This window comes from Dermacentor albipictus, chromosome 4 (genome assembly GCF_038994185.2).
Source record: "Dermacentor albipictus isolate Rhodes 1998 colony chromosome 4, USDA_Dalb.pri_finalv2, whole genome shotgun sequence".
Classification (NCBI taxonomy): Eukaryota; Metazoa; Arthropoda; class Arachnida; order Ixodida; family Ixodidae; genus Dermacentor; species Dermacentor albipictus.
Window position 1 is genome coordinate 16,945,456 of NC_091824.1, and position 27,972 is coordinate 16,973,427.

Sequence of the window (27,972 nt, forward strand, 5' to 3'; positions counted from 1 at the left end):
GCTCACTTGATCTTTGAGCACACTCAAGGCGTGGTGACTATGAGAGCTCTCCGGTGGTATCGCTTGATCTTCCGACAGGTTTATCGATTTTGACTTCAGGTCTACGATTGCGCCGTGGTGGTTCAGGAAGTCCATGCCGAGAATGATGCCTCGTGAACATTGCTGGAGGATAACGAAAGTGGCAGGGTAAGTCAGGTCATGAACGGTAATTCTTGCCGTGCAGATTCCAGTCGGCGTAATGAGGTGTCCTCCAGCGGTTCGAATTTGAGGGCCTTCCCATGCAGTTTTAACTTTCTTCAACTGGGCGGCGATATGCCCACTCATTAAGGAGTAATCGGCCCCTGTGTCCAATAAGGCGGAAACTGCGTGGCCGTCGAGAAGCACGTCGAGGTCGGTGGTTCTTTGTCTGGCGTTGCAATTAGGTGTGGGCGTCGGATCACTACTGCGTCATGTTAAACTGAAGCTGGAACGTCGCGTCGTGAAGTCGTCTTTCGTCGGTGTAGTCTTGGCTTCCTGACTTCGTCGGTACGGCGGCGTGTCGTTAATATGTCGTCGAGATGGTCCGTTCGTCGTCTTTGTCGGCGGCGGAGGATCTTCGTCAGTTCAACGAACACCAACCGCACCTCCATGGGCTACGACCTGTGAATCTCTGGAGGCGCAATGTTTATTTTCCTTGTTTGACGCGTCGTGTACTGTGACCTTATATATATATATATGTATATATATATATATATATATATATATAAACGAGAAGAAAGGGGGTTAACCGAGGGTCCCGATTTTATTAGTCATATCATAAGAAGCCAACAAACATTGACACCAAGGACAACATAGGGGAAATTATTGTGCTTAATAAATGAAATGAAGAAACGAAGAATTAATGGAAATTAAAGTGGATGAAAAACAACTTGCCGCAGGTGGGAACCGAACCCACAACCTTCGCATTTCGCGTGCGATGCTCTACCAATTGAGCTACCGCGGTGCTGTTTTCCCATCCACATTATTGGGTGTTTATATGTCCTAGTAGAACCCTGGGAGTGTTAGCCAGCGCCACCACACACAGACCTTGGCGGCGGACGTTGGACGTCCTTTTTTTTTGCCGCAGGCGTCACGAGAACGTGATCTTTTTGAGTGAAGGCAACTGGTCAATAAACCCACATATGCTACCTGAAGGCATCAATGTAGCCAGATTCGAGACCCTCGTTATGGACCCTCAATTGGTAGAGCATCGCACGCGAAATGCGAAGGTTGTGGGTTCGGTTCCCACCTGCGGCAAGTTGTTTTTTCATCCACTTTAATTTCCATTAATTCTTCATTTCTTTATCTCATTTATTAAGCACAATAACTTCCCCTATGTTGTCCTTGGTATCAATGTTTGTTGGCTTCTTATGATATGACTATATATATAAATATAGTGGGAATTCATAAGCTATTCTTTGTCATCTGTACGTGATCATCATCATGTGGGGTTCATACAAGGAGGATACATAAAAAGTTTTATATATCCTCCTTGGGTTCATATAAGGTTCTTCGTCATCATCGCTTGTGGGGCTGGCTCTCGAGAGTGATCCGCGCTGTGGGCGTGGTCGGTTCGCCGCATCTTTGACGCGGAATAAACGTCGTGATAGCTGCTGCGTCACAAGTGGTGAAGTGTTCTCTTCGGTCCTCCGTCCTCTGACTCCCCGCTCAACCTCCTGGAGCTTCGATCGGGTCGCCGATTGTGCCAGCTGTCCGCCAGCATGTCGCAGGACGAGCCAACAGGCACTTCTACTTCCACCATCTCGGCCTCGGCTACCCCAGCCTCTCCATATGGGGTTGTCAGTGGGCACCAGCGTGATCCCCATCTGCTGTCTGGACTTCGCGGTGAAGACGTCGAGGATTGGCTGGACGACTATGACCGAGTGAGTTCGGCTAACCGTTGGGACGATGCCTCCAAGCTACGTCACGTCGCCTTTTATCTGACAGGAGTAGCGAAGACTTGACTTTTCAACCATGGGGTAGATTTCACGAACTGGGGCGCTTTCAAACAGCAGCTCCGCCAAATCTTCGGCACACCGGCTGTTCGTTCCGCCCTCGCAAAAAAGACGCTCGACACCCGCAAGCAACAACTGGGGGAATCTTATACGTCGTACATCGAGGATGTGCTTGCTCTTTGTCGACGCGTGAACACGGCCATGACCGAATCCGACAGGGTTCGCCACATCCTCAAAGGCATCGGAGCTATTGCTTTCAATGCTTTAGCCATCCAGAACCCCTCTACCGTTGCTGATATCGTCGCTACTTGCCAGCGCCTTGACAAACTCGAATCAGTACGGTTGCAGCCAGACACCACTGCGAACACTACTGCCGACGACTCTACTTTACGAGCAATGATACGCGCAATAATTCGAGAAGAGCTCCAGTATCTTGGCTTAGCCGCAGGGCCTATGCCTTCTCATGCCTCCGAGACCAATCTGCGAGACGTTATCGAGGAGGAATTGGCGTCCTTGGCTGGTGCAGCGTACACGGACCCTCTAACCCCTAGGGCCCCATCCACGCACGCACAAGTAGCCGCAGCTACTCCAGTCATCTTTCCGCCGATGCCTCCAAAACCAACACCGGCCCACATGGCTTCCATGACTAGCAGCGCCCCTACCCAAACCAGCTATCCGCAGTGGCGTCCTCCTCATCCCATCTGCTACTACTGCGGCTATCGTGGCCACATAGCACGCTTTAACCGCAAGCGTTAGCAAGACCAGCGTCGCGGATATGACGTATACCAACGGGATAACTTTTCGCCCGGAGCTACCTTCCAGCGTCTATAGAGCTTCCATGAGCAACGCCGTCCTTATGGTCCACCATGCGGCCGCTCTCCATCGCCTACTGTAGCATCTGAGACGGCTCAGACGTACCATCCCACGAGACACCGCTGGCCGTCACCCCTGCTGAGTTCTCAATTCGCCGAGCGTCGTCCGGAAAACTGAATTATGCAGCTTTTGGAGGAAAAGCTGTATCGAACGACAGGACAGAAATTCCTCCATCGCGTCCGTCCAATATGATAATGGTTGTAGCAGAAGGTGTACACGTAGAAGCTTTGATAGACACTGGTGCTAGTGTTTCAGTTATTCACCGTGAATTGTGTTCGCGACTTCGGTAAGTTACGACCCCCATTGATGGACCTACGACTCGCTACTCAAGGGGCCGCCATTCGACCTATCGCCATGTGCACTGCTCGTATTTCCATCGATGGGCTTCTGCATTACCTACAATTTGCAGTGCTAAGTTCGTGTGCCCAGCAGCTCATATTGAGATCGGATTTTCTTTCTGCAGCCTCCGCCTCCATCTGCTGCGGGCAACGCGTTCTCCACATGACCGACACGACCTATTCATTTCATGCAGATGACGCACCACTTCACTTGTTTGCTGCAGAAGACACCCCGCTAGCTCCTCGCCATCAAAGCATCGTTACCATCACGTCTGACGTCATTGACAGCGGCGACGTGCTCGTATTACCATCTGCACGCTGTCACGCAAGAGGGATAGCCTTTGCATCAGGGCTGGTTCGGTTTGATCATGGCTCTGCACTTCTAAACGCTACAAACCCGACATCCGAAAAGATTCTCATCCCTAAAGGCACTACATTGGGTTGCGCTTCTGAATCTGAGTCTATATCTATTGTTTCCGTTAAACCAACTTCCTCTGAAGTTCCTTGTACCGGACGGGCCGCATCTCCATCAGTTCTTGCAGCTGCAATCAATTCCGACCTGACGCCTTGGCAGTCACAACAATTCCTTGCTTTGCTCCAAAAACACGAAACTTCGTTTGACGCGCGTTCAGCTTCGTTGGGAAAGACTTCGATTACGATGCATCGGATAGAGACAGATGGTACATCCATCATGCGCCATAGGCGATATCGCGTATCGCTAGCCTAGAGGAAAGTCATTGACGAGAACGTCACCGACATGCTTCAACGGAACATAATACGCCCCTCTGCTAGCCCTTGGTCTTCCCCCGTTGTTTTGGTTCGGAAAAAAGACGGCTTTGTTTGATTTTGTGTCGACTACCGAGCACTTAACAAGATCACACGCAAGGATGTATACCCTATGCCGCGAATAGACGATGCCTTGGATTCTTTACAGGGGCCGAGTACTTCTCCAGCATCGATCTGCGTCCCGGCTACTGGCAGATACCTATGCATAAGGACGATAAAGAGAAAACAGCGTTTTCAACACCAGATGGGCTCCACGAGTTTAATGTCATGCCATTCGCCCTCTGCAATGCGCCCGCAATGTTCGAGCGCATGATTGACACCGCTCTTCGCGGCCTGAAGTGGAAGATTTACTTGTGCTACATTGACGATATTGCAGTTTTCTCGTCAATCTTCTCTCAGCACCTGCAACGTCTGGATGATGTTCTCACGTGCCTTGCCAATGCTTGACTTCAGCTAAACACCCAGAAAAGCCATTTTGCGAGCAATACGATCAAGGTACTAGGTCACATTGTCAGCAAAGATGGCATTCGTCCTGATCCTGACAAGGTTTTGGTAGTTCAGCACGTCCCTCGTCCCGAAAACACCAAAGATTTGCGTAGTTTCTTAGGCCTCGCTTCCTATTTTCGCCGATTCATACGAGGCTTCGCCTCAATAGCGTTACCTCTGCACAAATTACTGGGCTCTAATGTTCCCTTTGTGTGGTCTCCCGAATGTGAATCTGCGTTCACCCACCTGAAGCGCGCTCTCACATCTGAACCAGCACTACGCCATTTTGATGAAGCTTCTCCTACCCACCTGCATACGGATGCTAGTGGTCACGGCATTGGTGGCATTCTCCTACAGCAAGACGACACTTTAGGTGAGAGGGTCGTCGCATACGCAAGTCGCGTTCTGACAAACGCCCAAAAGAATTACACCATCACGGAGCAGGAATGCCTAGCTATCATTTGGTCTGTGCAGAAGTTTCGACCTTATCTTCACGGCCACCATTTTACGATCGTTGCAGACCATCATGCATTATGCTGGCTTTCAACGCTGAAGAACCTGTCTGGACGACTTGGTCGGTGGATTCTTCGTCTGCAAGAATACGACTTTACTATTACCTACAAGTGCGGAAAAAAGCACCAAGATGCAGACGCGCTTTCTTGCTGTCCGCTTCCTACGACATCATGAAATGGACCTCAAACTACCATCCGTGACAAGCTTTCGCGCGATCCCTCCTCACATGCTTTCTTGTTGGGCACTGTCGACGAGATGCCTCCACGCGACAACAATTCCTTCCAATCTCATCAGCTTGCGGACTCTTACTGTCGGCGCATCATAGACCACCTTCAAGGAGCTTCGCGCCCGCCTAACGCCCGCCTTCGTCGACAGCTGACGCAATATTGACAACTGCGTCCTGTACTGTCATGTCTATCACCCTCACGGTCAACGCTGGGTTCATGTCCTGCCACGCTCTCTACGTGCTCATGTCCTGCAGGCTTCTCACGACAACATGACTGCTGGTCACCTTGGTTTCCACAAAACCTATGACCGCATCAAAGGTCGCTTCTACTGGCCTGGATTGCCCGCTAGTGTAGCGAGATATGTCGCTTCCTGCGCCCTATGTTAGCGTCGAAAGCTCCCTACACCAGCTCCAAGCGGACAACTGCAACCGGTTCTTTGTCCGTAGCAACCATTTGAGTTCGTTGGCATTGACCTGTATGATCCTCTTGTTGTGACTCGCACCTGTAAATGATGGATTGTGAAAGCCGTTGATCACTTGACACACTACGCCGAAACAACTTGTGTGAGTTCTACCGCAGCCGCTGAAGTTGCTGCATTCATACTTCAATGCTTAATTCATTTCATTTCATTTCATTTATTTTACCCTCAAGGTACATAGTACATTATACAGGGGAGGGGCTAAGGTTATACAAAGTAAACATCGGTAAAAGTAACTCAAACAAAAAAAATAATTATAACAGCAGTAATAATTCCAAATTTTGAGTTGACATCCGATGATAATAAACAGAGGTACAAAAGATACAAATACAAATGTGATGTACACAATGGTAAAGAGATTCAAAAAAGATAATATGTACAGTAGATTTACAAAATGCATTGTTAACTTTTTGATCATGATGCTGATGAAAACTGATGAAAACGCTGCAATAGAGAAAGGTACATACACATAGGCAAGACAAATGGTAAGTATATTACAAAAGTTCGTTTTCAAGTGCGTTTCTAAACATAAGTGGATTAATTATACCTGTTAATGAAGGGGATAAGCTGTTCCAGTCTTTGCTAGTCATTGGTAAGAATGAATTTGCGCCCATGATAGTATTGAAATGAGATATGCTAACCTTCTGATTATGATCACGACGAGAAGAAATGAAAGGTGCTGGCCTGATCCAAAGAGTGTGTAAAAAGGTGTTATGATAATAGATTTTGTGAAAAAGACAAATGCGTGAGTGTTTTCGGCGGTCGGATAGGAGAGGAAGGTCTAATAAACATTTCATGTGTGTTGCGCTTGCTGTCCGATTGAAGTTATTTAAAATGAAACGGGCTGAACGGTTTTGTACAGCTTCCAGCGTATGTATTAGTGTTGAATGCCAGGGATCCCATATTGATGAAGCATACTCAAGTTGCGAGCGAACGTAAGTGGTATATAGTAATTGTTTTAATGATGATGGCGCACGAGAAAAATTTCGGCGTAGGTACCCTAAAGTGCGGTTAGCTTTGGACACTATGATATCAGTATGCGATTTCCAAGACAAATTGTTAGTTATGGTCACTCCTAAATAACGATACGAGGTGACACATTCAAGTGATATATTAGTGAGAGAATAATTTGGAGAACTAGAGTTAGTACGAGAAACCCTCATAGTTTTGCACTTCTTAATGTTAAGTTGCATTTTCCACGTGCTGCACCAATCAGTTACTTTATTTAAGTCGGTTTGTAGGGCTGTTACATCGCAGTTATTGGAAATTTTGCGGTATATCACACAATCGTCTGCAAATAAACATATTTTTGATGAAATATTAATAGGTAAGTCATTAATGTATATAAGAAACAAAAGTGGGCCCAGGACAGATCCTTGAGGGACGCCTGAGCCGACAGGGGCTAGAGAGGAAGTACATTCATTAGCAGAAACAAACTGAACGCGCGATGTAAGGAAGCTACAGATCCACTTAAGTAGTGTAGGGTCAATGTTTAAAATGCTTAGTTTGTGTAAGAGTAGAGCATGACACAACTTGTCAAATGCCTTAGCGAAGTCCAAAAAAATACAGTCCGTCGTGAAGCCTGCGTCAAGGTTAGAGTGTAAATCGTTTGTAAATGTGAGAAGCTGTGTTTCGCAAGAGAAGTTTTTTCTAAACCCGTGCTGGTGAGGAGTAAAGAAATTATTATCGTCAAGGAAGTTAATGAGATGCGTGTAGATTACATGTTCCATAATTTTACAAGGTACTGAGGTAGGAGAAATTGGTCTATAATTAAAGGGATTATGAGTGTCACCTGATTTATGTATGGGAATGATTTTTCCTGTTTTCCAATCAAGCGGAAGCATGCCAGAGTTATACGATTGCGAGAATAGATATTGCAATATGATAGATGAATATTCAACTGTGCTAATTAAAAATTTGGTGGTGATTTCATCGACACCGCAGGAGGAAGTAATTTTCAAATTTTCGATTATTTTTTAAATTCCTGTTGCATCAAATATAATAGGGTCCATAGGAGGAAAGTTACAGCCCTGTAAGACGGGACATTCGTTGTTAGGTGCGGGAGAGGAAAATGATTGCACAAACGCGCTGTTCAAGGCGTCTGCGCAAAGATAGCTGGGAACCTGACTACCAGACTGTGTTAATGCAATCTTATTTCCACGTTTACATTTTACTACGCTCCAAAAGCGCTTTGGATTGGTTTTTAGTAATAATGGCAGGGTTTTGCTAAAAAATGTGTGCTTAGTATTTTTAGCAGTGATTGAGTAGTTGGAGGCAGCGTTTTTATATGCAAGCCAATGTGCAGGCTTTTTCGTCCGAGTAGCAGTGCGAAAAAGGCGTCTCTTCCTATTTGAGAGCATATTAAGAAATCTGTTATACCAGGGGGCTTGATTATGAGAATAAACGCGCTGGAGTGGAACATGCTGACGGATTAATTCTAAAATTTTAGTCTTGAACATACACCAATTTCTTTCAACTGATCGTTCAAAAAACTGCGGTAAGAAGTCGTCAAGAAATGAACATAGGCTTGAGTTTATGGGAGAAAAATTGGCTCTTTTGAAGTTTCTAATTGTCTTTAGTTGTTTGCATTGATACTGCTGGGGGAATGTAAGCGTGAAGTGCAAAATGTCATGATCACTCAGACCAGGTAAGTGAGTTATCGATGAGACGTTGTTGGGAGAAGTTGTGAGCACCAGATCAAGTAGTGAGGTTGAGTGCCGAGTTATTCGCGTTGGTGAGGTGACCATTTGTGAAAAACCGAAGTCAGAACAAAGTGTAATGAACTCATTACATTCAGTAGATGAGGGCTCAGAAAACGGACTGATGGGTGACCATACGATGTTTGGAAAATTAAAATCGCCCATTAGATATATTGGCACTCCAGGATAGCGTATTGTTATCTGGTTCAAGTTGTCATACAGGTCATTGCAAAAGGACAAAGGACTTGAGGGTGATCGGTAACAAACCCCTATTAGTAGCTTTTTAAATTTTATTGTAAGGCAGCACCAGATGATTTCTAAATCTGAAACAACCGGCACACAAAAGCCCTCAAATTGGTCACTGATTGCAAGAAGCACACCACCGCCTACTTTACCGGTGCGATCGCTCCGAAAAACTGCGTATTTATTTCTGCAAAAAAACAACTCAGAGTTGGCTACCCTAGATGACAGCCAGGTTTCAGTTAACGCAATGATGTCAGCGTCACAGTCATCAATAATGGCACACAGTTCGTCCCTCTTTGGCAGAAGACTACGCATGTTCGAGAAAAGCACCGAGCAAGAACACAGCTGAGAACCACCTCCCCGTTCGTTCCCCTATATTTCTTTTAAAGGGAATTCGCGTCCAGAGCGAAGAGTACGAGGGCTGAGGTCGTCCTGTGTGCTATCGAAAGCTTCTATTTCAGTAGCAGTATTATGAGCTTCATTGTAAACATACGTTTTTCCACCGATAATCAATTTATTGTAATGCAACTTGAATGACTTTTTTGTGTTTTTTCCAAATTCGATCAACTTTTTGCGGCAGTGTCTTGTTGCTGGGCAGTAATCTTCGCTTACTGATATTTTTTTTTCATCCTTTAGAACTTGGCGCTTGGAAAGGACTAAGTCCTTACATTTGTATGTTTCAAATTTTACTATTAGTGGTCGTGCTTTCCCTGTGGCAAATCGCCCGATTCTGTGCGCTCTGGCTATGTTGTTACTTGAAATATCAACTTTTAAAGTGTCGGCGAAAATTTTCAGTATTTTTTCTTCCGACTTGGAATAGGTTTCATCAGCGGAGTAAGGCACATCGTATAACAACAAGTTATTCCGGCGAGCGCGGTCTTCGGCGTCGTTTAGTCTTGAGTGGAGTGTGCGCGTGTGCTTTTCGACGCGGACTACGGAATCCCGCACGTCGTCGAGATCGGTCTGCTTTTGTTCAATTGCAAAAGTTTGCTGTTCAACTTTTTCTAATCTGGCTTTTATATCCGATATTACCTGACAAACTGACTCCTGCTTTTCCTTTAGGTCTGATATTGACGTAGCCATAGATTTCTGTAGGGTTTCCATTCTTATAGATCGCTCGTCTAGATCCTTAAGCGTTTTCAAAATTTCTTCCACAGCATTCGAAGATTGCGCTTTTTGCGAACCTGTACTGGGACCGGGATTGCTCTCAACGTCACCACATAACAACAAAAGCAAAGAATAAAAAGGATCAACCAAGGCTTTTGGGCATGGAAGCACGACAAGGAACAGGTCATCAGATTTAAAAGAAGCGCGAGGTAGTTTTGGGAACCTACTAACCTGCACAATGAAGAAAAGCGTGCGTAAGCCCATCGTTGTTTTCCTTGTCGTACCACCATGCCCACTGAAAAGCGATGCAGCCGGGCCTGGTTTTATATCCTTCGCCACCAATGCTGTACACGATCTTGCAGCTGCGCAGTCGTGAACATTGTGCACGTGCACGAATATGCGCATGTGCTGTCTGGCTGTCGGTAGAATGATGGGCGAAAGGTAGGCGAAGTCGTTCTCGCTTTCCAGAAGAGTCGATGCGTTGCCGATGGGCGGACCCTGGTGCTGGAAAGCCGTAGTCGAGCCGCACTGCCGTGCAGGTACCGAAGAACTGAAGAACTGCATAATGAAGAAAAGCGTGCGTAAGCCCATCGTTGTTTTCCTTGTCGTACCACCATGCCCACTGAAAAGCGATGCAGCCGGGCCTGGTTTTATATCCTTCGCCACCAATGCTGTACACGATCTTGCAGCTGCGCAGTCGTGAACATTGTGCACGTGCACGAATATGCGCATGTGCTGCCTGGCTGTCGGTAGAATGATGGGCGAAAGGTAGGCGAAGTCGTTCTCGCTTTCCAGAAGAGTCGATGCGTTGCCGATGGGCGGACCCTGGTGCTGGAAAGCCGTAGTCGAGCCGCACTGCCGTGCAGGTACCGAAGAACTGAAGAACTGCACAATGAAGAAAAGCGTGCGTAAGCCCATCGTTGTTTTCCTTGTCGTACCACCATGCCCACTACTACGTCACGGCGTCACGGCGCTCCTCGCGTCCTCCTGAGCAACCGTGGAAAAGCATTCCTCTCGCAACTACTAGACGAAGTAATCAGAGCCTCCGGAACCACCCACAAGACTACCTCCAGATACCATCCGCAAACCAACGGCCTCACAGAGCGATTTCATCGCACGCTGTCAGACATGCTAGCCATGTACATCAAACCGGATCACAGAAACTGGGACGCAATTCTGCCATTCGTGACTTTTGCATATAATACCGCCGTTCAACGCTATAATACCGCCGTTCAAAGGTTCTCTAATGCTCTCATACACTGAGTCCGCTTCCACATGCTTGCGTGACATAACGGACACTCCAGAAGTTGAACAGCGTGGTATCGTGGGGTTTTTGACAGCTGAAGGTGTTTCCCAAAAAGAAATTAGTCGACGTATGGCTGCTGTGTACGTTGAACATTGCATTTCACTGGCCACTGTGAAGCATTGGAGTAAACGATTCAAAGAAGGACGTGAAAGTTGCAAATTCGATCCAAGGCTGGGCCAAAGCCACCGTGCAATCACCCCCACCACAATTGCGAAGGCTGGTGAGCTGATTAGACAAGAATGGAGGATAAGCATCGATGAACTGGCAGAGCGTGTGAACATCAGTCACGGTTCGGTTCGCACCATAATTCATGAACATCTCGGTTATCGGCTTTTGCGCGCGCAATTAATGCCCAATATTTTTAACCGCCGACAGAAGACGGTGCCTTGACTCATCCGGTATCACAATTAGGGTGACGACTTCTTGTCTGCAATTGTGACCGGGGACGAATCATGGTGCCACTACTTTGGGCCTGAAACACGACGGCAAAGCTTATAGTAGAAACATTCTAATTCACCACCCCTAAAGAAAGCAAAGGCCGCAATTTCTGCAGGAAATGTGCTGTTGACTTTTTTTCGATCGTCAGGGGCCATTATTCACCTAATTTCCTGGACCTGAAGAGAGTATCAACCGTTTCCGATATTGTGAAACGCCGGGCCTGCTGCGTGTCGCAATCAAGAGCAAACGACATGGAAAATTGAGGAATGGGATCATCTTGCTTCACCACAATGCCCGTCCCCACGTCGCTGATGTGGTTAATACGAAACTGGCAAAGTTCAAGTGGGAAACGCTGCAGCATCCACCATGCAGCCCAGACCTGTCGCCTTACGATTTCCACATTTTGGGGCATCTGAAAAAACAGCTCAAGGGAACCAGATTCGTGTCGGACGATGACACGAAAGAGTCAGTCGCAGATTTTTCGAAGCAGCAACCCGATAATCTTTATGAGACGGGAATCACGTGGCTCGTTAGTCAGTGGGACAAACGTCTAAATTCTCATGGCGACTACTTTTAAATACAATACCTCGTTTGTCATATATTCGCGTTGGCATCACTTTCATTTGATTCGCCCTCGTATATGTTGCAGAACTCCTGCTTTCTATATGTGCTCTCTGTTGCGACTTGTTGTGCCATTACCACAAGCCCGGATTCCGAATCTGCAAGATGCAGAATTTATCCTGCGAGCGCCCTAATTCTCCCTTCACAAGTCAAGATGCTGAGCCGTCAGGCAGCGGTGCTCTGCGGAGAAGCATCGGCGAGCAGCATGTTCAGACATGCACACAAGTGCCAGACAGCCCGGCGCCGCACCTCCTTTGCCTGGAGGTCACCGCGCGCGCGAACTTTGAACCGGGTGGCCAGCGCGGTCGCTGGTTGGACCTATCGGACGACCGTCGAGTGCTGACTTTGTATTGGGCCGTTTCAGTGACAATGGTTCCTCGGGGATTATAAAAGGCCGGACGCGGCCGCCTGAAAAACCGGATCCGCCGACCCACCGGGAGCTAGTGCCGCTCTCGACTGGGGTGAGATGTGTCACGCGTTTTCGCCGGACGTCGCCGTGCGGGAACAGTCGCGTTTGCTGTGAGATCTCGGCCCCAGTGCCGACCCGTTCATGTCCTGTATAATGACCTGTATATAGTGTATAAAGTCCCTTTTGTTATTCTCATCGACGCCTGGCTCGGAGTCTTCGCTACCAACGCTCTGTCACGAAACGGGTGACGAGCGCTACGGGACCACAAAGTCGTAATCGTGGTGCAGCGGTGTAAAGTCGTAACAGTGGATGGCAGCTACGGGATTGACCGGCATCAGCTACCTCGGCGCGGTGAGTTCCTGAAGTTTACCTCAAACACCAGACTTTCTCTGACACAGGTTATAGTAGCTTAGGGAAGGATTTGGTGTTGCATTGTGTTAACTTTGTGTGTTTCAAGCCTAGTGAGAGTGTTTCGAAAACCAGGGGATGCTGAGGGGGTAAACGGGGCAGTGTGTGAAATACTTGCATGTGTCTTACTAGTAGTGTTATAGTAGCGTACGGCAGGTATATTCAAAAAGGGCAAACAGCAGGAGGACAGTGTGAACGATGGAGAAGTACAAGGTCAAGGAACTTCTCCAAATTTGTGAGGAGTTGGGCATTGAGTTGGGCTCAACCAAAAGAAAGAATGCGATCCTTGAGGTCATGAGGACATTGATGAGGATGTCAGGCTCTGGCTGCAAGATAGGCTAAAGGAGGTTAAGCTAAACAAGGCAGCAGAGTTAGCGGAAGAGTATTACACCCGCCGCAGCTTGCACAGCAAGGCAGTGCGCGTAGAAAAAGCTGTTAGGAGAGATGGGTTTTCCGGGACGCCCGACGAACGGAAGCAAATAACGCGTCGCGAGTTTCGGGAAGACGAGTCCCTTCCCAAAGAAACTTTAAGGGAAGGACAGAATGCATCTCAGAATGATGACGATGGTCCGAAACAGCGAAACGATACGACGCGTTCTTTTGAAAAACGGAAACCGTTAACCTGCTACAATTGCAAAAAGCAAGGGCACATCGCCGCAAGCTGCCCAGAGAGAATTGCTTTTGCAACAATACAGGAAACTCACAAAAACATACGTCTATTGGAGCCCTATGTGCAGGAAATTAAGGTAAACGGTAAGAAGTGCCGTGCACTTCGGGACTCTGCAGCAACTATGGACGTTGTTCACCCGTCTTTCGTCTCAAGTGATTTTACGGGAGAGTGTGCTAGGATACGGCAAGTGGCCGAGGAGGAGAGTGTCTGTTTACCGATCGCAACGGTTATCATTGAAGGAGAGTTTGAGAAACTTAACACAGGATCCGCTATGTCTGCCGTCCTCCCGGAGCACTTTTCCTACCTCTTCTCAAATAACTCGGAGCAGCTGCTGAAGGATCAGGGCAAATCATTCTTTGCCGACGTGGCGTACATGGCGCTCACGCGATCGAAAGCACTCCCGCTATCGAGGGAACTTGACTTTGCGTCGGTGAGCGAAAGGCGGTGCGGCACACGGACTGATCAAGGTAACTTGAGTGGCGAGCAGTCACGGGAGAGGCAGAGCTTGGAGGCTGGCCTGGTCGAACGTGTTCTGGAAGTGAGTGGGAGTGACGCGTGCAGTGCTAGCCGCGACATAGACGCGACGCCGCAATTAGGCGACGCGGGCTCCACACTCGCTCCGGTTTCCGCCAGCTGGCAGGAGCAGGCGGCAGTTGAAAGATAAACTCTGATTCGCGAGCAACAGGAAGACTGTTTACTAGCCGATCTGAGGAAGAGCGTCAAACGGGGAGTGAAATAAAGAGGGTTTCATTTGGCAAGGAATCTGGCTTATTGTACCGCCGCTACACGGATAAGCAGGGTCGCAAATATAAGCAGCTTCGGATTCCGCGAAAATATCGCCGGGAAAAATGAAAGACCTCATTTGCTTCCTCAGTAGTATGTTTTCGGTCCAAGTGATTTCAAGGGGACCATTCTATTTGTCATTATTATTGTTGATTATTAATTGTTCCTTATATTTTGGTGTGTTGTTCATTTGAAAAATGGTTGTTTGAGCCTTGTGTACTATATCGTACACCTGCCTCTTGTTGCAGCGGGAGCAGAAAGGGGGTTAGCAATTTAGTTAGGTTGATTTGTTTTATGGCCTTGTCTGGTGTTTGACGGGAGACAGAGGGCACTTGTTCGTGTTGGGTGTTGCCTTTTGCCAGTCGGTTTTGCAAGCTGCAGAACGACCAACCGGGACCAGTGGCGAGAAGCAAGGTCTTAGGAACGACCCGAGCGGAGCTGGTCGAGGTGCCTTGGCGACAACGCGGTGAGCAGAGCTCCTGTCCTGGCGAGTCGGACCTGGGCACGTTACCTGGCGTCCCGACACTGGACGTGAACTTGGACGAGCCTGACGAACGTGTGCGCCTGGCATCCCAGCCACGTGCAGGCAGCTCGTCTTCCCGGCGCCTTATCTGAGGGCGGGGATGCTGTTGTGCCATTACCACAAGCCCGGATTCCGAATCTGCAAGATGCATAATTTATCCTGCGAGCGTCCTGATTCTCCCTTCACAAGTCAAGATGCTGAGCCGTCAGGCAGCGGTGCTCTGCGGAGAAGCATCGGCGAGCAGCATTTTCAGACATGCACACAAGTGCCAGACAGCCCGGCCCCGCACCTCCTTTTGCCTGGAGGGCAGCGCGCGCGCGAACTTTGAACCGGGTGGCCAGCGCGGTCGCTGGTTCGACCTATCGGATGACCGTCGAGTGCTGACTTTGTATTGGGCCGTTTCAGTGACAATGGTTCCTCGGGGATTATTGGCCTCGAGCTCCACCACTGGAGAAGCTGGCGCCACCGTCGGCGTGACGTGGTAGGAGGGATCACGTGGACATAGCGGCCGCTTCGGCTGCTTCGGGCGCGCCGAAGCGAGCTGAAAACGAGTTTAAATTCCCTCGTACGCTGCGGTTTTCATTTAGTGGTGAAATTTTCCCGCTTCGAGTGTCTCCTTTACAACGCTTGAAAGCACTACAATAGGTAGTGGCTGCCTTTGAAGGCGCGCAACATGGTAGGCTACTGCTCGGTGCTGCAGGGCCGGACGCACGAAACGGAGGCCGGTGTCGGCCTTATTCACACGTAGCCGCAGGACAAGAAGCTGTGTGAAGCTTGGCTCGCGAAACATAAAACCGGCAGTCATCGGCTACAACTCGGGTATGCAGCAAGCACAGACGCGAGGAAGATTTCTGCTACGGCGCCCGGTCTGCGATGTTCTCAAAACGCGCACTGAGACGCTCGCCTGAGTCCGCTGCCCGACTAATGTCATGACGGTTTGGTCTATGAACTTGTCGATACTATAGATACTGGCAAGTTCAGTGGAGTGGAAAGGCAGCGGTGAGAAGCACATTTAAAGAAAGCATGGCATATGGTCATGTTTGTGTTATGAATTAATGCACTGGATTACAAAAAAGGAGCAGCGGGAAATTGCACGCTGAGAACGCCGATAAACATACAGTGCGACGCAACTCGAAAAATAGTATTGAAAGGTAAACAATTTAGAAGAAAAAAAAGATTGCATCGTCGCGACGGCACATCAAGTCCCCGTAGGCGTCGAAGTCTCTACAATGAAATTATTTTTGAACAGCTCTGATAGCGCCCACGCAACAATGGTTGCCTGTATACTGTCAAATGCTCATATTCTGCGGCCTAAAGCTCATGGCACGGTGCGAAAACGCGCGCGCGGAGAAAGCGAAACAGTGCGCGGACAAGCATGCCGACGCGCAATCGGTCGCTGCGAATCTGCGCGATCGCTGCATTGAGGCTTCATTTTATTACGCTCCATTTAGTTATAAAAACACTATAAGAACATATTTCACATAGTTTGCTCTCGGCGTTTACCTACCTTTCACGCAAGAAGCCGGTTCGGGAGACTCCATCGCGGCGACCGCGCGCAGTGGCGTTCACTGTACGTATTCGGTAAAGAGATAGCGGCTGTAAACGATTGTGTGCTTTCAGCTTGCCCAAGATTATTATTTGGACAGTAAGAAACTTCTCTCGTTTCGAAAGTACTTACAGAAATGTCCGGGAGAGCTCGCGCGTGGTGTTTTCAGTGAGCGCTGACAGCAAAACCTATGAGGAGCGCGTCACGTGATCCCTCATACTACGGCATCGAGGCGCTTCCGATAGAGGGCGACTCCGTAACTCCTCGCCGCCAATAAAAGGCCGGACGCGGCCGCCTGAAAAACCGGATCCGCCGACCCACCGGGAGCTAGTGCCGCTCTCGACTGGGGTGAGATGTGTCACGCGTTTTCGCCGGACGTCGCCGTGCGGGAACAGTCGCGTTTGCTGTGAGATCTCGGCCCCAGTGCCGACCCGTTAATGTCCTGTATAATGACCTGTATATAGTGTATAAAGTCCCTTTTGTTATTCTCATCGACGCCTGGCTCGGAGTCTTCGCTACCAACGCTCTGTCACGAAACGGGTGACGAGCGCTACGGGACCACAAAGTCGTAATCGTGGTGCAGCGGTGTAAAGTCGTAACAGACTATAGTTTCGGTGCAATTACTCACAATGCAAGACCAGTGACAGCGGCTCCTGCGCAATACATCATAATAAAGGACAGCGTCATTGAGATTTTTCCTTGTCCGTTGCATATATACAAAAATGTAAGCAAGGTTCTTGAATGACAAAGTTTCGTGAAAATATTTGTCCTCAGCTTGTTCATTTCATGGCCTTTGCATTTTTCATGTCAGCGGCATGCACTGCCTTGCTGGTTTCAAATGGATATAGTTCGAAACTTCATGTGAAATTTTCTTTACCTAATAAATAAAAATATGGAAGCATTGATGTCAGCTATTTTGGGCACAACTTTTGGGACATGCGAGTATATTCTTTAATGCAAAATACATATTTTACTTGCCTTGACAACGCGTAGCGTTCAATAATTCATCTGCAGCATCTTTGGCAATGGCAATGCAGTTATTATTCATGGGTCTGATACCTCCACAAATTTTATGAAGAGGAGGCCGAGCTGCAACGTGACGGCCACTGAAATGCAGCTTGACGTCTGGTGCTACATCGGGCTCATTACGTCGTTTGAACGTAAGAAGGCGTTCCGATTTTTCAACTGCACAAATCAGCCTTCCTCTTTCGAGTACTGCTGTACTATGTTTACATTTCCCTTTAGTGACTCCTGGACGGCGCCATGCGATACTGTAGTCACCGAGATTGTTACACCGTTGGCTTAAAGGGCTTGCTGTGCTGCACGTTTGTGAGTTTGTTTAATACATAGCCGGAATTAATTATGTTTAATTGAAATGCAGAAATAATGAGGGGAAGGGAAGTGCAAGTGGCAAAAGCGGGGAACGAACCCACATGTCTCACGTGACGTGCATTCATGCGCTTTAAGCCACCGTTGCGCAACCCCTGCGGTCACTTTATTGTGTGTGATAAAGTACCACTTTGCATGCGCACCACTTTGTGTGCACAAGATTAGCCCTGGGAGCGTAGCGCACTGCGAAGGCGGCGCAGCATCCTTTTACCGCAGACGTCACATAGTACGTGAGCTTAGGAGCAGGCAACCGGCTAAAAAAACCATGTATGCCTATGCCAAACTCGTGGCCCTCGCTGTGCAATGAGCGAAAACAAGAGCATCCGAGAAACTCTATTTTTTTCTGTCCCTACCATGCGAAGTAACAGGCAATGAAGTCACGAAGAGCCCCCGGACCCCCTTAAGAGAGAAAACAGAGAAAGGCAGGGAGGTCAACCAGAGGTAGTTCCGGTTGGCTACCCTGCACGGGGGGAAGGGTTAAGGGGGATAAAAAGAGAGAGTGGAAGGGGGACACAGAGAGAAAGAGACGAGCACGAACTAAGCGCGTACACTATAGGGCGTAGGGGGCGGCATTCTTAAAGTCTATCGTGAAGTCCCGTAGACCACAGGAACCTTAATAACGCGAGTAAGGCCTTCAACACGAATGTTCTTTTGGAGTACTGACCTAACGCTTTGCGTTGTGATAGTGGACGATTGTCCAACCGGTCCAGTACTCTGCACACCATTTGTCTCTGGGCACTTTATCGCGGGCAGACACAGATAATATGTGCGAGCGTCTCATCGATGTTACATGTGTGTCACGTGGGGCTGTTGGTCATTCTAACAAGGACAGCATATGAGTTCGTAAAGGCAACGCCTAGCCACAGACGCAACAGCATGCTCTGTTCACGTCGTGGTAACCCAGGCGGGAGGTGCATCCGTATGTCCGGAGACAACGAACGCAAACGACACATGGTGAAAACATTCGAGTCCAATCGCAGACCAGCCGCAGCGTCTGTTCGCGAAAGCGGAATGAAGACTCGTTGACCACTTTCATACGCAGATCGGGCGGCTTCGTCAGCGTGGTAATTCCCGCTGATGTTACAATGTCCTGGAAGCCATTGAAAGAATAATATTCTCATTTAGAAGCAGTGGCTGCTTCGCCATGACTACGTTGAACAGGGTCGATGTGAGAACCGATTCATGGAGTGCCTCTGCCACAACGTCTTGTGGTGTTCTACCGAAGTTAGTCTAGGATGACGGTGGCCGTGCTGTTAATAAAAACAAAAACACTCGGGCGCGATCGTAAGTGCGTTTTCCGCATCTGGAGGGGACAATGTTGTTTCAAACGGGATCACGGGAGACGTTTTCGAAGGCGCTCTTGAGGTTCAGTATTTCTGGTTTGAGCTATACTGGGGCCATCTGCAACATCCTCATCGAATCGCAGTAGCAGTATGCCTTGTGTGGCTAGGCTTGAGCGGTACTCGAATAGGGCATTGGGGAAGAATCTATTCGCCTCAAGGTGAGGCAAGGGAAACGTAAAAAAAATGGCTGTGGCTTAGGTAAGGTTCAGCCCAGGATGCGAAGCGTACTGGGCTTAACCTTACCTAAGCTTTACCTAAGCTTTACCTAAGCCTTACCTTACCTAAGCTTTATTTTAGTTGTTGAACCACTGTTTAGCTTGGTGAACTGCTGTTGCTTGGCTATATTTGGTTCGGCTAGACGAAGAAACAACTCATGCGTTACTCTGCTTAGCCTTGGACGCCCCGCATTGGACGCGGTGAGCGTCGAGCAACGCAGCGTTCGTCGCGGCAACGAAATGTGCGCCTGAGCAAGCGACGCACGCCTGAGCCTTAGAAACAGCTCGTTTCTAAGGCAACACCGCATTCACTAGAGGCGCTTTTGTACCGCTTTGGAGCATCGTACTCGTGGCTCAGTGGTAGCGTCTCCGTCTCACACTCCGGAGACCCTGGTTCGATTCCCACCCAGCCCATCTTGCAAGAGTTGAGCCAAAGCCACTTCTCCTCTGTCGTGACGTCACGGTGTCACGTGGTTTCAAGGCGACACCGCCGCGCCTGAGGAGCTGGGTTGAGCCCTCGTAATATGCTTCGCATAAAAACACCGTTCGAAGTGGTTTGCCTACACAAGAAGTCAAGGATGCGTCTCTTTTCGGCATAGTATTTCGCCTTATGTATCACGTCATTACTTGCAGGAAACTGCAACTTTTTTTTGCACGTATGGGCTCCTTGAAAGCTGCGCGTGCGTCCTAAAGGGGCCCCTCAGGATTTTTTAAACGATGATGGAGCATCGGCTGTTGGAACGGTTGTCGTTAATTGAAACGAGGACGACATACTCGTTAGCTAATGGACAATCAAGAACAATGGGAGAACACTTAATGAGATGTAGCTTTTATTCTTGCGCGCATAGGTCTCATTGGTCAGATTTTCAAAAACATGTCACCTATGCTGGTTTTCCCACGTGGCTAAATATAGACGCCTCCATAGCGTCATTCTGCAGAGCCTACAAACATCTTGTTTCCGTCACAACAAGCGGGACAGGATAGCCTCAACCAACCGTGTTGGCACAACCAAAATACCGCTAGCACAATGGCTACCTCTGCGACAGGAACCGGAAAATGTACAGCTCTCCAAGTGTTTCGCGGTGCGCTACTCTTGTGACGTTCGTTCAGTTAGAGCAATGACTAACTCGAAAAGAAAATGAAAAAAACTCCTATTTCTCTCACTTCGCTCTGGTTTTTCTTGCATTACATTGTCTACTTCGTAATGCAGACGTTACCACTCCATTACTGTTTCTCTTGCTGAAGCTCATTGCTTTTGAATTCCATCGAAGATGGGATTTTTATGTGTGCTTTTCCATTTTTTGATACTCTCATAACTTGTACATGGTTATGGTGTCTTCGCGCTCTTTTACCCCTTGGCACATGTGTTCTGCGTGTGTGCCCTAAGGGGTTGTCATATCTAAGGGGCGTTGCATGTGAGCGCTTTGTATGTTTACGCATTAAGTTTTACTTCGGGTTTTCACATTTGTTAACGTCTTCCCCGTTTCTAAACAAACCTTTGCGAATAGTGTTTCTTTTCCTTCTTTCCATCTCGGGGTTTCGTTTTTGACAACGAAACTGTATAGAGGATTTCCACAGCGGTTTTTGTGCAGCAGCGGCAACGTGTGGAAGCGTGGGCGGTCATTCTCCAATGACAGCGAGACAACATCCAGGCACGAAGCTTGCGTCGTGCAGTCCCACAGAGGCTGTGTAACAGCTGCGCAGGCGAGAACGTGCAGCTGGCTCTAAGCGTAGTGCACCACAGTCGAGACGCAGCTATTGACCAGGGGTGACATTCTGGACGTCGTCAAACTCCGCTATGTTGTGTGACGCCGGCATTTTGAACCAATCACCGACCGAAACAGACACCTGGCCCAATCAGAGCTGACAAGATGGCACTTTGACAGTGTGCCAGAATTTGACAATGCCCAGAATAGCATCCCGGGCCGTAGGAACGCGCAGCCGGGCGCGTGTAGAGACGGCGCAGCATGCGGGATACATGCGTCCGACATAGCGGAGAGCATCCAACCTCGAATATTATGAATCGTTTGAAAAGGCTCGGATGTAGCGAGCAAATTGTACCGGATGTATTATAGTGAAGTGTCTGCAAATTCTTGCTTAGATTTCAGGCAGTAAGAGACTAGATTCCAAGAACTACCGAAAAGATTGAGGGCTCCTTTAAACCACCCCTCTGTCATTGATACACGAGTTTCTTGGATTTGCATACATGTGCCAAGGTTATTTTTTCCTTCACAAATGTTTTTGGCTATAATTTTACTATAGTGACCAAATCTTCGCGGCTCACAAGTAAATCAGGCTGTCTAATGTACCCTGAAAGACATTTTATTTATTTTCACAGGAAAACTTCACAGGTAGATGTACATAAAGAAATAACGACGTTCTGTACACAAGCGGGCCATGGACATTCGTGCTACAAGAGAGTTCACATATGTTCGGAGACAATTCTTCACTACAAAAAGGAACAACACTGGCGTGGTCGCACCCGAAAAATACAGGACAAATGTTTTATTGATCTTGCAGGCACTTAGGCGAGTAGAGCTCTATTCCGCTGCGCATAGCAGCCAATTAAGGTATATAACACATTCACTGGCTGAGAAATTCTAGAATACATATTGCAACACCACGTCACAAGCACGCAGTTTCCTTAACACAGGAGAAATGGCTAATAAAAGGGAGGCAGTGTCAGTTGTGTAGTCTGGCAGTGGTAGTCCCGTATGGCATGAACGAGTAGCCAAACAAACGCAGTAAAACAGAATGGCAGTATGACAACCCGAAAAGGCGTGACTGCAACACGGTTGACAAACGTGAGTGATAATGTTGCTTTCATAGGTTACAAAGAACATGTGTAAATGCAAAGCTCTCTTAGCGGACTTGTGAGCCTTGTGAAATGTCCTGTGCACCTTCATAAATTTGTTAAAGACAGATTTTTTTCTCATACATTCTAGTTGCTTTTTTACAAGTAATAAGTGCTATGATGACCTCGTATTCACGTCAAGAACTGCGACGGCGCCCTAAAATATAGGCGCGATTTTCCCGTTACGTCAAACGCTTACTTACATGAATTGAGAACTAAGTCTTTGCGCCCAGGCTTCTTCGGCGAGAAAACAGCACACTTCGAGCCTTCATCTTTTGTTCGGAAAAGCTATGATGGAGTGCTATGCGCAGAAGCTAGCAGAGAAGATCAACGAAGCCCGTCTGACACGACTATTCTAGACGTAACTGTCTATGCCCCTGCGTATACATATGGTTTCTCGTAAGAGATTTATTGGCTAACAGTAAAGAAACTCGCCATGATTGACGTAAGAATGCGAATAAATTTGCACATTTGGCGGACGCGGCTCAGTAAATTTCTTTGAGCGCAGGTAGCCATTGGTTTCAACGGCACAGACCTCGGACAGTAAAATTAAGTAAACAAGTATACGTACAGAATCTCTATTATGGCCGCTATATGGCAGAAGCACGAAGACGCGTAATCATTTACCATTCGCGTAGGAGACAGTTAACAAGGAAACACTATACTCTGCACTGACGACGCACACGGTCGATCGTCTCTGCAGCCATTCTCCAAGGGTTACGTGCATTCAACTGCACATCGTGAGGCGTGATAAAGGCCTGTGGTGCTTTCAGTGCGCGTACTGTTGCTTGCTTGCGCTGGTCCATCACGTGCGGCTCTTAACGCATTTACCACGTGGCCCACGCAAGGACTTCAGCCCGCAGAAGTTCTTGCTTGAGAGTGCAATCGTAAATGGAGCCTTGCACCGTACAGGGTTGCTGAGACCTAGGCAGCGCGAGCTTAAACTCCAGACTGTGCACACAGGGCGAGGATAATCGAATTTCTATCGCGCTGCGGTAACATATGCGGATAAGTGCACATAGCCTGCGCGTCAGAACACTCCAAATTACGATTAGTGGACAATTCGCCGCCATTTTTGTCAAGCTAGTGCAACGCTTTTTGTACTGTAATGAGCCATAGGAACACTTTCGGTCAAATCAAGGTGACAATCAAGCAGGCGCGGGGTCGGTTGTTTCCAAGAGTAAAATAAAGGAGCACGCGGCAGAACTACCGACGTGTGTTCGCGTCCACGTCGCTGTCAACTGCTGCACGAGTAGCCACCGCCAGGTCTGCCCCACCCAAGGCACGTCTCGCGAGAGCAGTTGCGTGGCGCGTCGCACCCGCGCACCGTCGAAGAATGGCTGCCACGGTTCGTATTTTACGAGGTATCCACGACTCTAATTACACATAAGGAAAGCAATACGGTACAAATGGAGATACAAAAAATACTCTAAAAAGGAACGCTGACTACGTGCACGCACTAAACGAGATACGAGGGCCCCGACACCGGCTACAAGCACACGGAGAATGACGTGTGGTTACGGCTCAAAACAAAAAGAAAGAGCGGAATGCACCGCCCGTGTCCTGCAGATGCAGACGTCAGCCGCCCGTGTGTATTGTACAAAAGGCCACATAAACCATGACTGACGTGCTAAGGATGCCGGTCGGTTTAAGTTAGTCCCTGGAACTTTCTCCTCAAGGGTCCGTTGCGTTGCCTCTGCGTTTGCATGTCAGGCCGGGCAGACAATCCCCAGGGCTGATGCCCCGAGACATCAGCGCCGAGGCATAGCGCTAAGAAGCCCACCGAGTGGGGCAAACACGCGACGAATAACCAAAGAACGTGGGGCTTGGCTATGGGAGCTTGAAAGTTTGCAAGTGCATCAAGGTTCTTCGTATACTAACTGACCAAGAGCGTTGCACGTCTCCTAACGTGATGCCACTGTGCTGGAAACGGCAACTTTTTCTTGTTGTGTTTCTTATTTTTTAACTGGGTTTCGCATGCCTGTGCTTAGCATAACGGGTACACAAAAGAAAACACACACACATATATATATATGTATATATATATATATATATATATATATATATATATATATATATATATATATATATATATATATATATATATATATATATATATATTGTAGTTCTACGTTAGCCATGACAAACACGCGTTCCGCTACTCTAGTGCGCGACAGCGAGAACGTTTTCCATGGTGTGGCAGTCGTGCGCATGAGTGGTGCACTCATGCATTTAGTGTGCCTATAGAGTAAGAGCTAAGTAAGAATAAGAAAAGGCTAAGCGCCAACGCATATCAGAGTCCTTTTGGCACGAACATGTACGACATCTGTATGCGTGCTCGTATGAACGGCTATAGCTGCCTGTCATGAGGGCTGGACGGCTCATCGTCATGTGGTTTACGCTCCTTGGCGTCCTCTGTCATTAATTTGTGCAACTCGAAGTAGTTACATCGGAATAAATTAAGACAGCATAAACGGAAAAGAAAAGAAAAACAACATCGTAAATGAAACTTACCAAGCGTCCCCTAAGTCTTAAGTGTCTCTACTCTATTCTTACATGGCGTGCGTAGTCCTGAAAGCCTTTTCCAATACCGAACATATATGGTTGCAATGAGTCCCAAGCTTCCCAATATTGGCTGCAAATCGCATTCTACCTCTGTTCCTACACCGCTTCTTATTCGCAATCTTTTGCGATCCTAACCCAACAGGCATAAAAGCGGTCATTTCTGTGTACGGAACCGAACATATTAAGCGTGCTGTACTCTCAGCGCATCCTGGTGCCTTAAAAGCTATTTCTTACGCACTGTTCTTGAGTAAGAAAAAGATATTGAAAGGTTCAAATATCTACAGGGACGGAAAGCTGCTGAACCGAAAAACTGGCTAAGGTGAAAGAAACGGCTCCCACGCCATATTCGCCCGAAATCACAGCGAAAGCATCGCAGCGAAAATTTTTCTTTTTGTTTTTGGACATCCCCGGTCAGTATTCTGCACTCAGTTCAAGCAAAAGAGAAGGCAGTCGCACGCAACGCATGACTTGGTCACGCCTTCAGCCTCTCATGCTTGCCAGTGCACGTACTTCGAGCAGGATATGAAGAGGCAGCGATGACGTGAACTAGGCTAAGTAACGGGCATTGTGACGTAGCGTATAAATAAGGGAAAGGAAGAGAGGTGCCCGCGAGGATTTTGCCCTTACAACTTTTCTCTATACGCGGCCGATGTACCAAGCTCTGCAATGCAGGGCATGCACATCTGCTGGTCAGTACCTGCTTTTGTCTAGCACATGAAAGCTCCGACAGTTTTCTTTGTTTTCTTTTTTTTTCATATATTTGTCACTTGGCACTGCGTGTAAGCTGGTAACATGTTGCGAGCGTTGTAAATAAAATCATTTCGCTTTTCCTCTACCACGGCCTGAAGGTATGATTGAATTAGAAAAGTCGCTGCATTTTTTCAGTGTAGTCAAGTTTACTGCTTATGGTGCGGTTTCGGAAAAGCTGACTCTTTCTATACAAGTAATATTAACAAAAAAAAGAAAGAAAGAGGTCATATACTCGAATCTCAATTGCATGTTCTTGCAAGAGACATTTATGTTTTGCCATTTCTACAAAACACCAATGCTGATTTAGCTTGGTAGAAAAAGTTGCCGTCGCAAATGGTAGTAGCGGTTCAAGATAAGGGCCTGTCGATTTCGCTGTTAAACTTTTCAAAGAGCCTAAAAGGAGTAAAACGTTAGCCGATGGATATTGTATTTGAAAGATGCTGCCGCCGACATTACACCAGCTCAAACAGCTGAACAACAGTCTTCGTTCAGCTCACCAGCAGTCCTCGCTCGCTCTTGGAATGCCATCCTTCAAAAAGAAAAAAAAAGCACCGCTACAGCTTTGTCTATCTGTTAATGTGAAAATCTGACCTGTCATATCGGGGACCTTATCCGATAACATCCAAAAATTATCTGGCCCATTGCAGTGTAGTGACGGTTTTGCAAGGCCTGTGACGAACAACTTCTAATTAAGCATAGTAAAAAAGAAGAAAACATTTACGGTCGATTGTAGTTCTGAAATTTTGATTTTAATATCGGCACCTTAACGACTGTTTAGAAAGGAATAGCAACACCATAAACAGGCGCAGATTTGTAGTGTTGTAGCTAGAGCAGGGAAAGAACAAATGCACGCCCTCACAATAGCCGTTACCTTTGTTCTTTCAGCTCTGAGCCGGGAGTCACTCATCAGGACGTGTGGTCGACTTCGTGTGACGGCTGAAACTTTTCTTTTCAGCAAGAACCTGGCACTACGGGTTCCACTTAAGCGACGCCCACCGTAACACAAGCCTGGAATGTTGGACTGTAACAACGAAAAAACGAAAAAAAAATTCCAATCTGTCGGCGGAAACCGAAATGGTATAACACATTTGTCCCGATTCGGCGTTGGCACTATGTTACAGGAGAACAACATGCGGCCTGCCTGCAGTAGCTGACAGGCCGCGTCATGCAATCAGCGGTCTGTTGTATTCAGGAATAGCGTCTTATACAGGCTGGGCGCTTCGTTGTTTGTTGCTGGTATTCGCTGTTCGTTTCAGTCGACAGACGAACAACACTTCTCGGCGACTTGCGCACCAATCTAGAAATCAGCAGCAAGACACGCCGCTGTTTTGTTTTGCCGAATACGTCCCTACAATACGGCAATCAGCTCACGAAAGACTAGCGCCCGTGGTGGAGGCGCGTCCGCTTCCGAGCTGGTCGCGGTATTCTGGCGAGTGACTCCCGGCGGTGCCGCGCGGAGAGCGCCTACTCCCTCGAGTATCCGTGGTTGGAGTAGGGCCCGGAGTAGATGGAGCTGCCGGCGGTGCTGGAGCCCTTCCTGCGGCGGCGGCGGTGCAGGATGCAGGCCACCAGCAGCATCACCGCCAGCATGAGCAGCACGCCCGCGATGGCGATGCCGATGGCGAACTTGCGCGAGGACACGCAGAAGTCGTGGTCCGAAGAGCTGGCGGACGACGTCGGCCGGGAGCTCACTGCAACACAGCCGACACGCAAAACCCCTGTCGTCAATCGGCCGATCGGGTTAGCGCTGCCTGCACTATGACAGCGAGCCTTGCCGCGCGGGAGAGTTTTGTGCCGTGAGGCGAGCGTTGCGCACCTGACGCATTGTTTCTGGCATGAAATCTTTTTCAGTTCGGTCAGCATATGGTGTCGCTTGCCAAAACTGCATGCAACGATGGCATGTGATATTATTGTCGCTTGCATATTTGCAACCATACGACCCACGCTCCTTACACTGACACCGTTGTGTGGAGAAAAAGGGGGTCGCATGCACCGATGGCGAAGTTGTCGAGCCACGCATGACGCATTTAGAGCTAAATTTATCCTCTCGCACCGCGGTCAGATAGACCATTACTTGTCGCGTTTGAGAGAGGTCACTCTGCAATGAAACTGAAACCTGTGCTCATCGGGAGTTATCTAAGGCTTGGAAGTGTACAATTTGATGCAGAGATCTGACGGTTCATAAAAGGCATGAAAGGACTCGGGCAGCAAGAAAGATGGATGCCTGTTCGCGCCCACCATCTTTTACCACGGCGGGCCCAGTACGAATAGAGGGCGACTGCGAGATTAGACCGCCTCCGCCTCATTAGTTGTATACTAAATGAAGTATGCCAATTCTGCTATTTATGCGATTCGAAAGCAGCACTACAAGTTATGCTCTTCGTAGTGCAGCTAAAGTATGCTTCGACAGATAGCGTCTTGAAACACTG

The 27,972-nt window shown here is 48.1% G+C and overlaps 1 protein-coding gene across 2 annotated transcripts in view; it reads right to left on the bottom strand.

The window, feature by feature from the left end:
* Positions 1 to 24,665: 24,665 nt before the first annotated feature.
* pio (piopio) overlaps positions 24,666 to 27,972 on the bottom strand; it is a 133,079-nt gene continuing 129,772 nt past the window's right edge. For both annotated transcript variants that reach the window (XM_065450809.1, XM_065450803.1), the window contains exon 10: positions 24,666 to 27,234. In XM_065450809.1, coding sequence (XP_065306881.1) covers positions 27,008 to 27,234 — 227 coding nt within the window. In that variant the 3' untranslated portion in view covers positions 24,666 to 27,007. The remainder of the gene's footprint in view (positions 27,235 to 27,972) is intronic.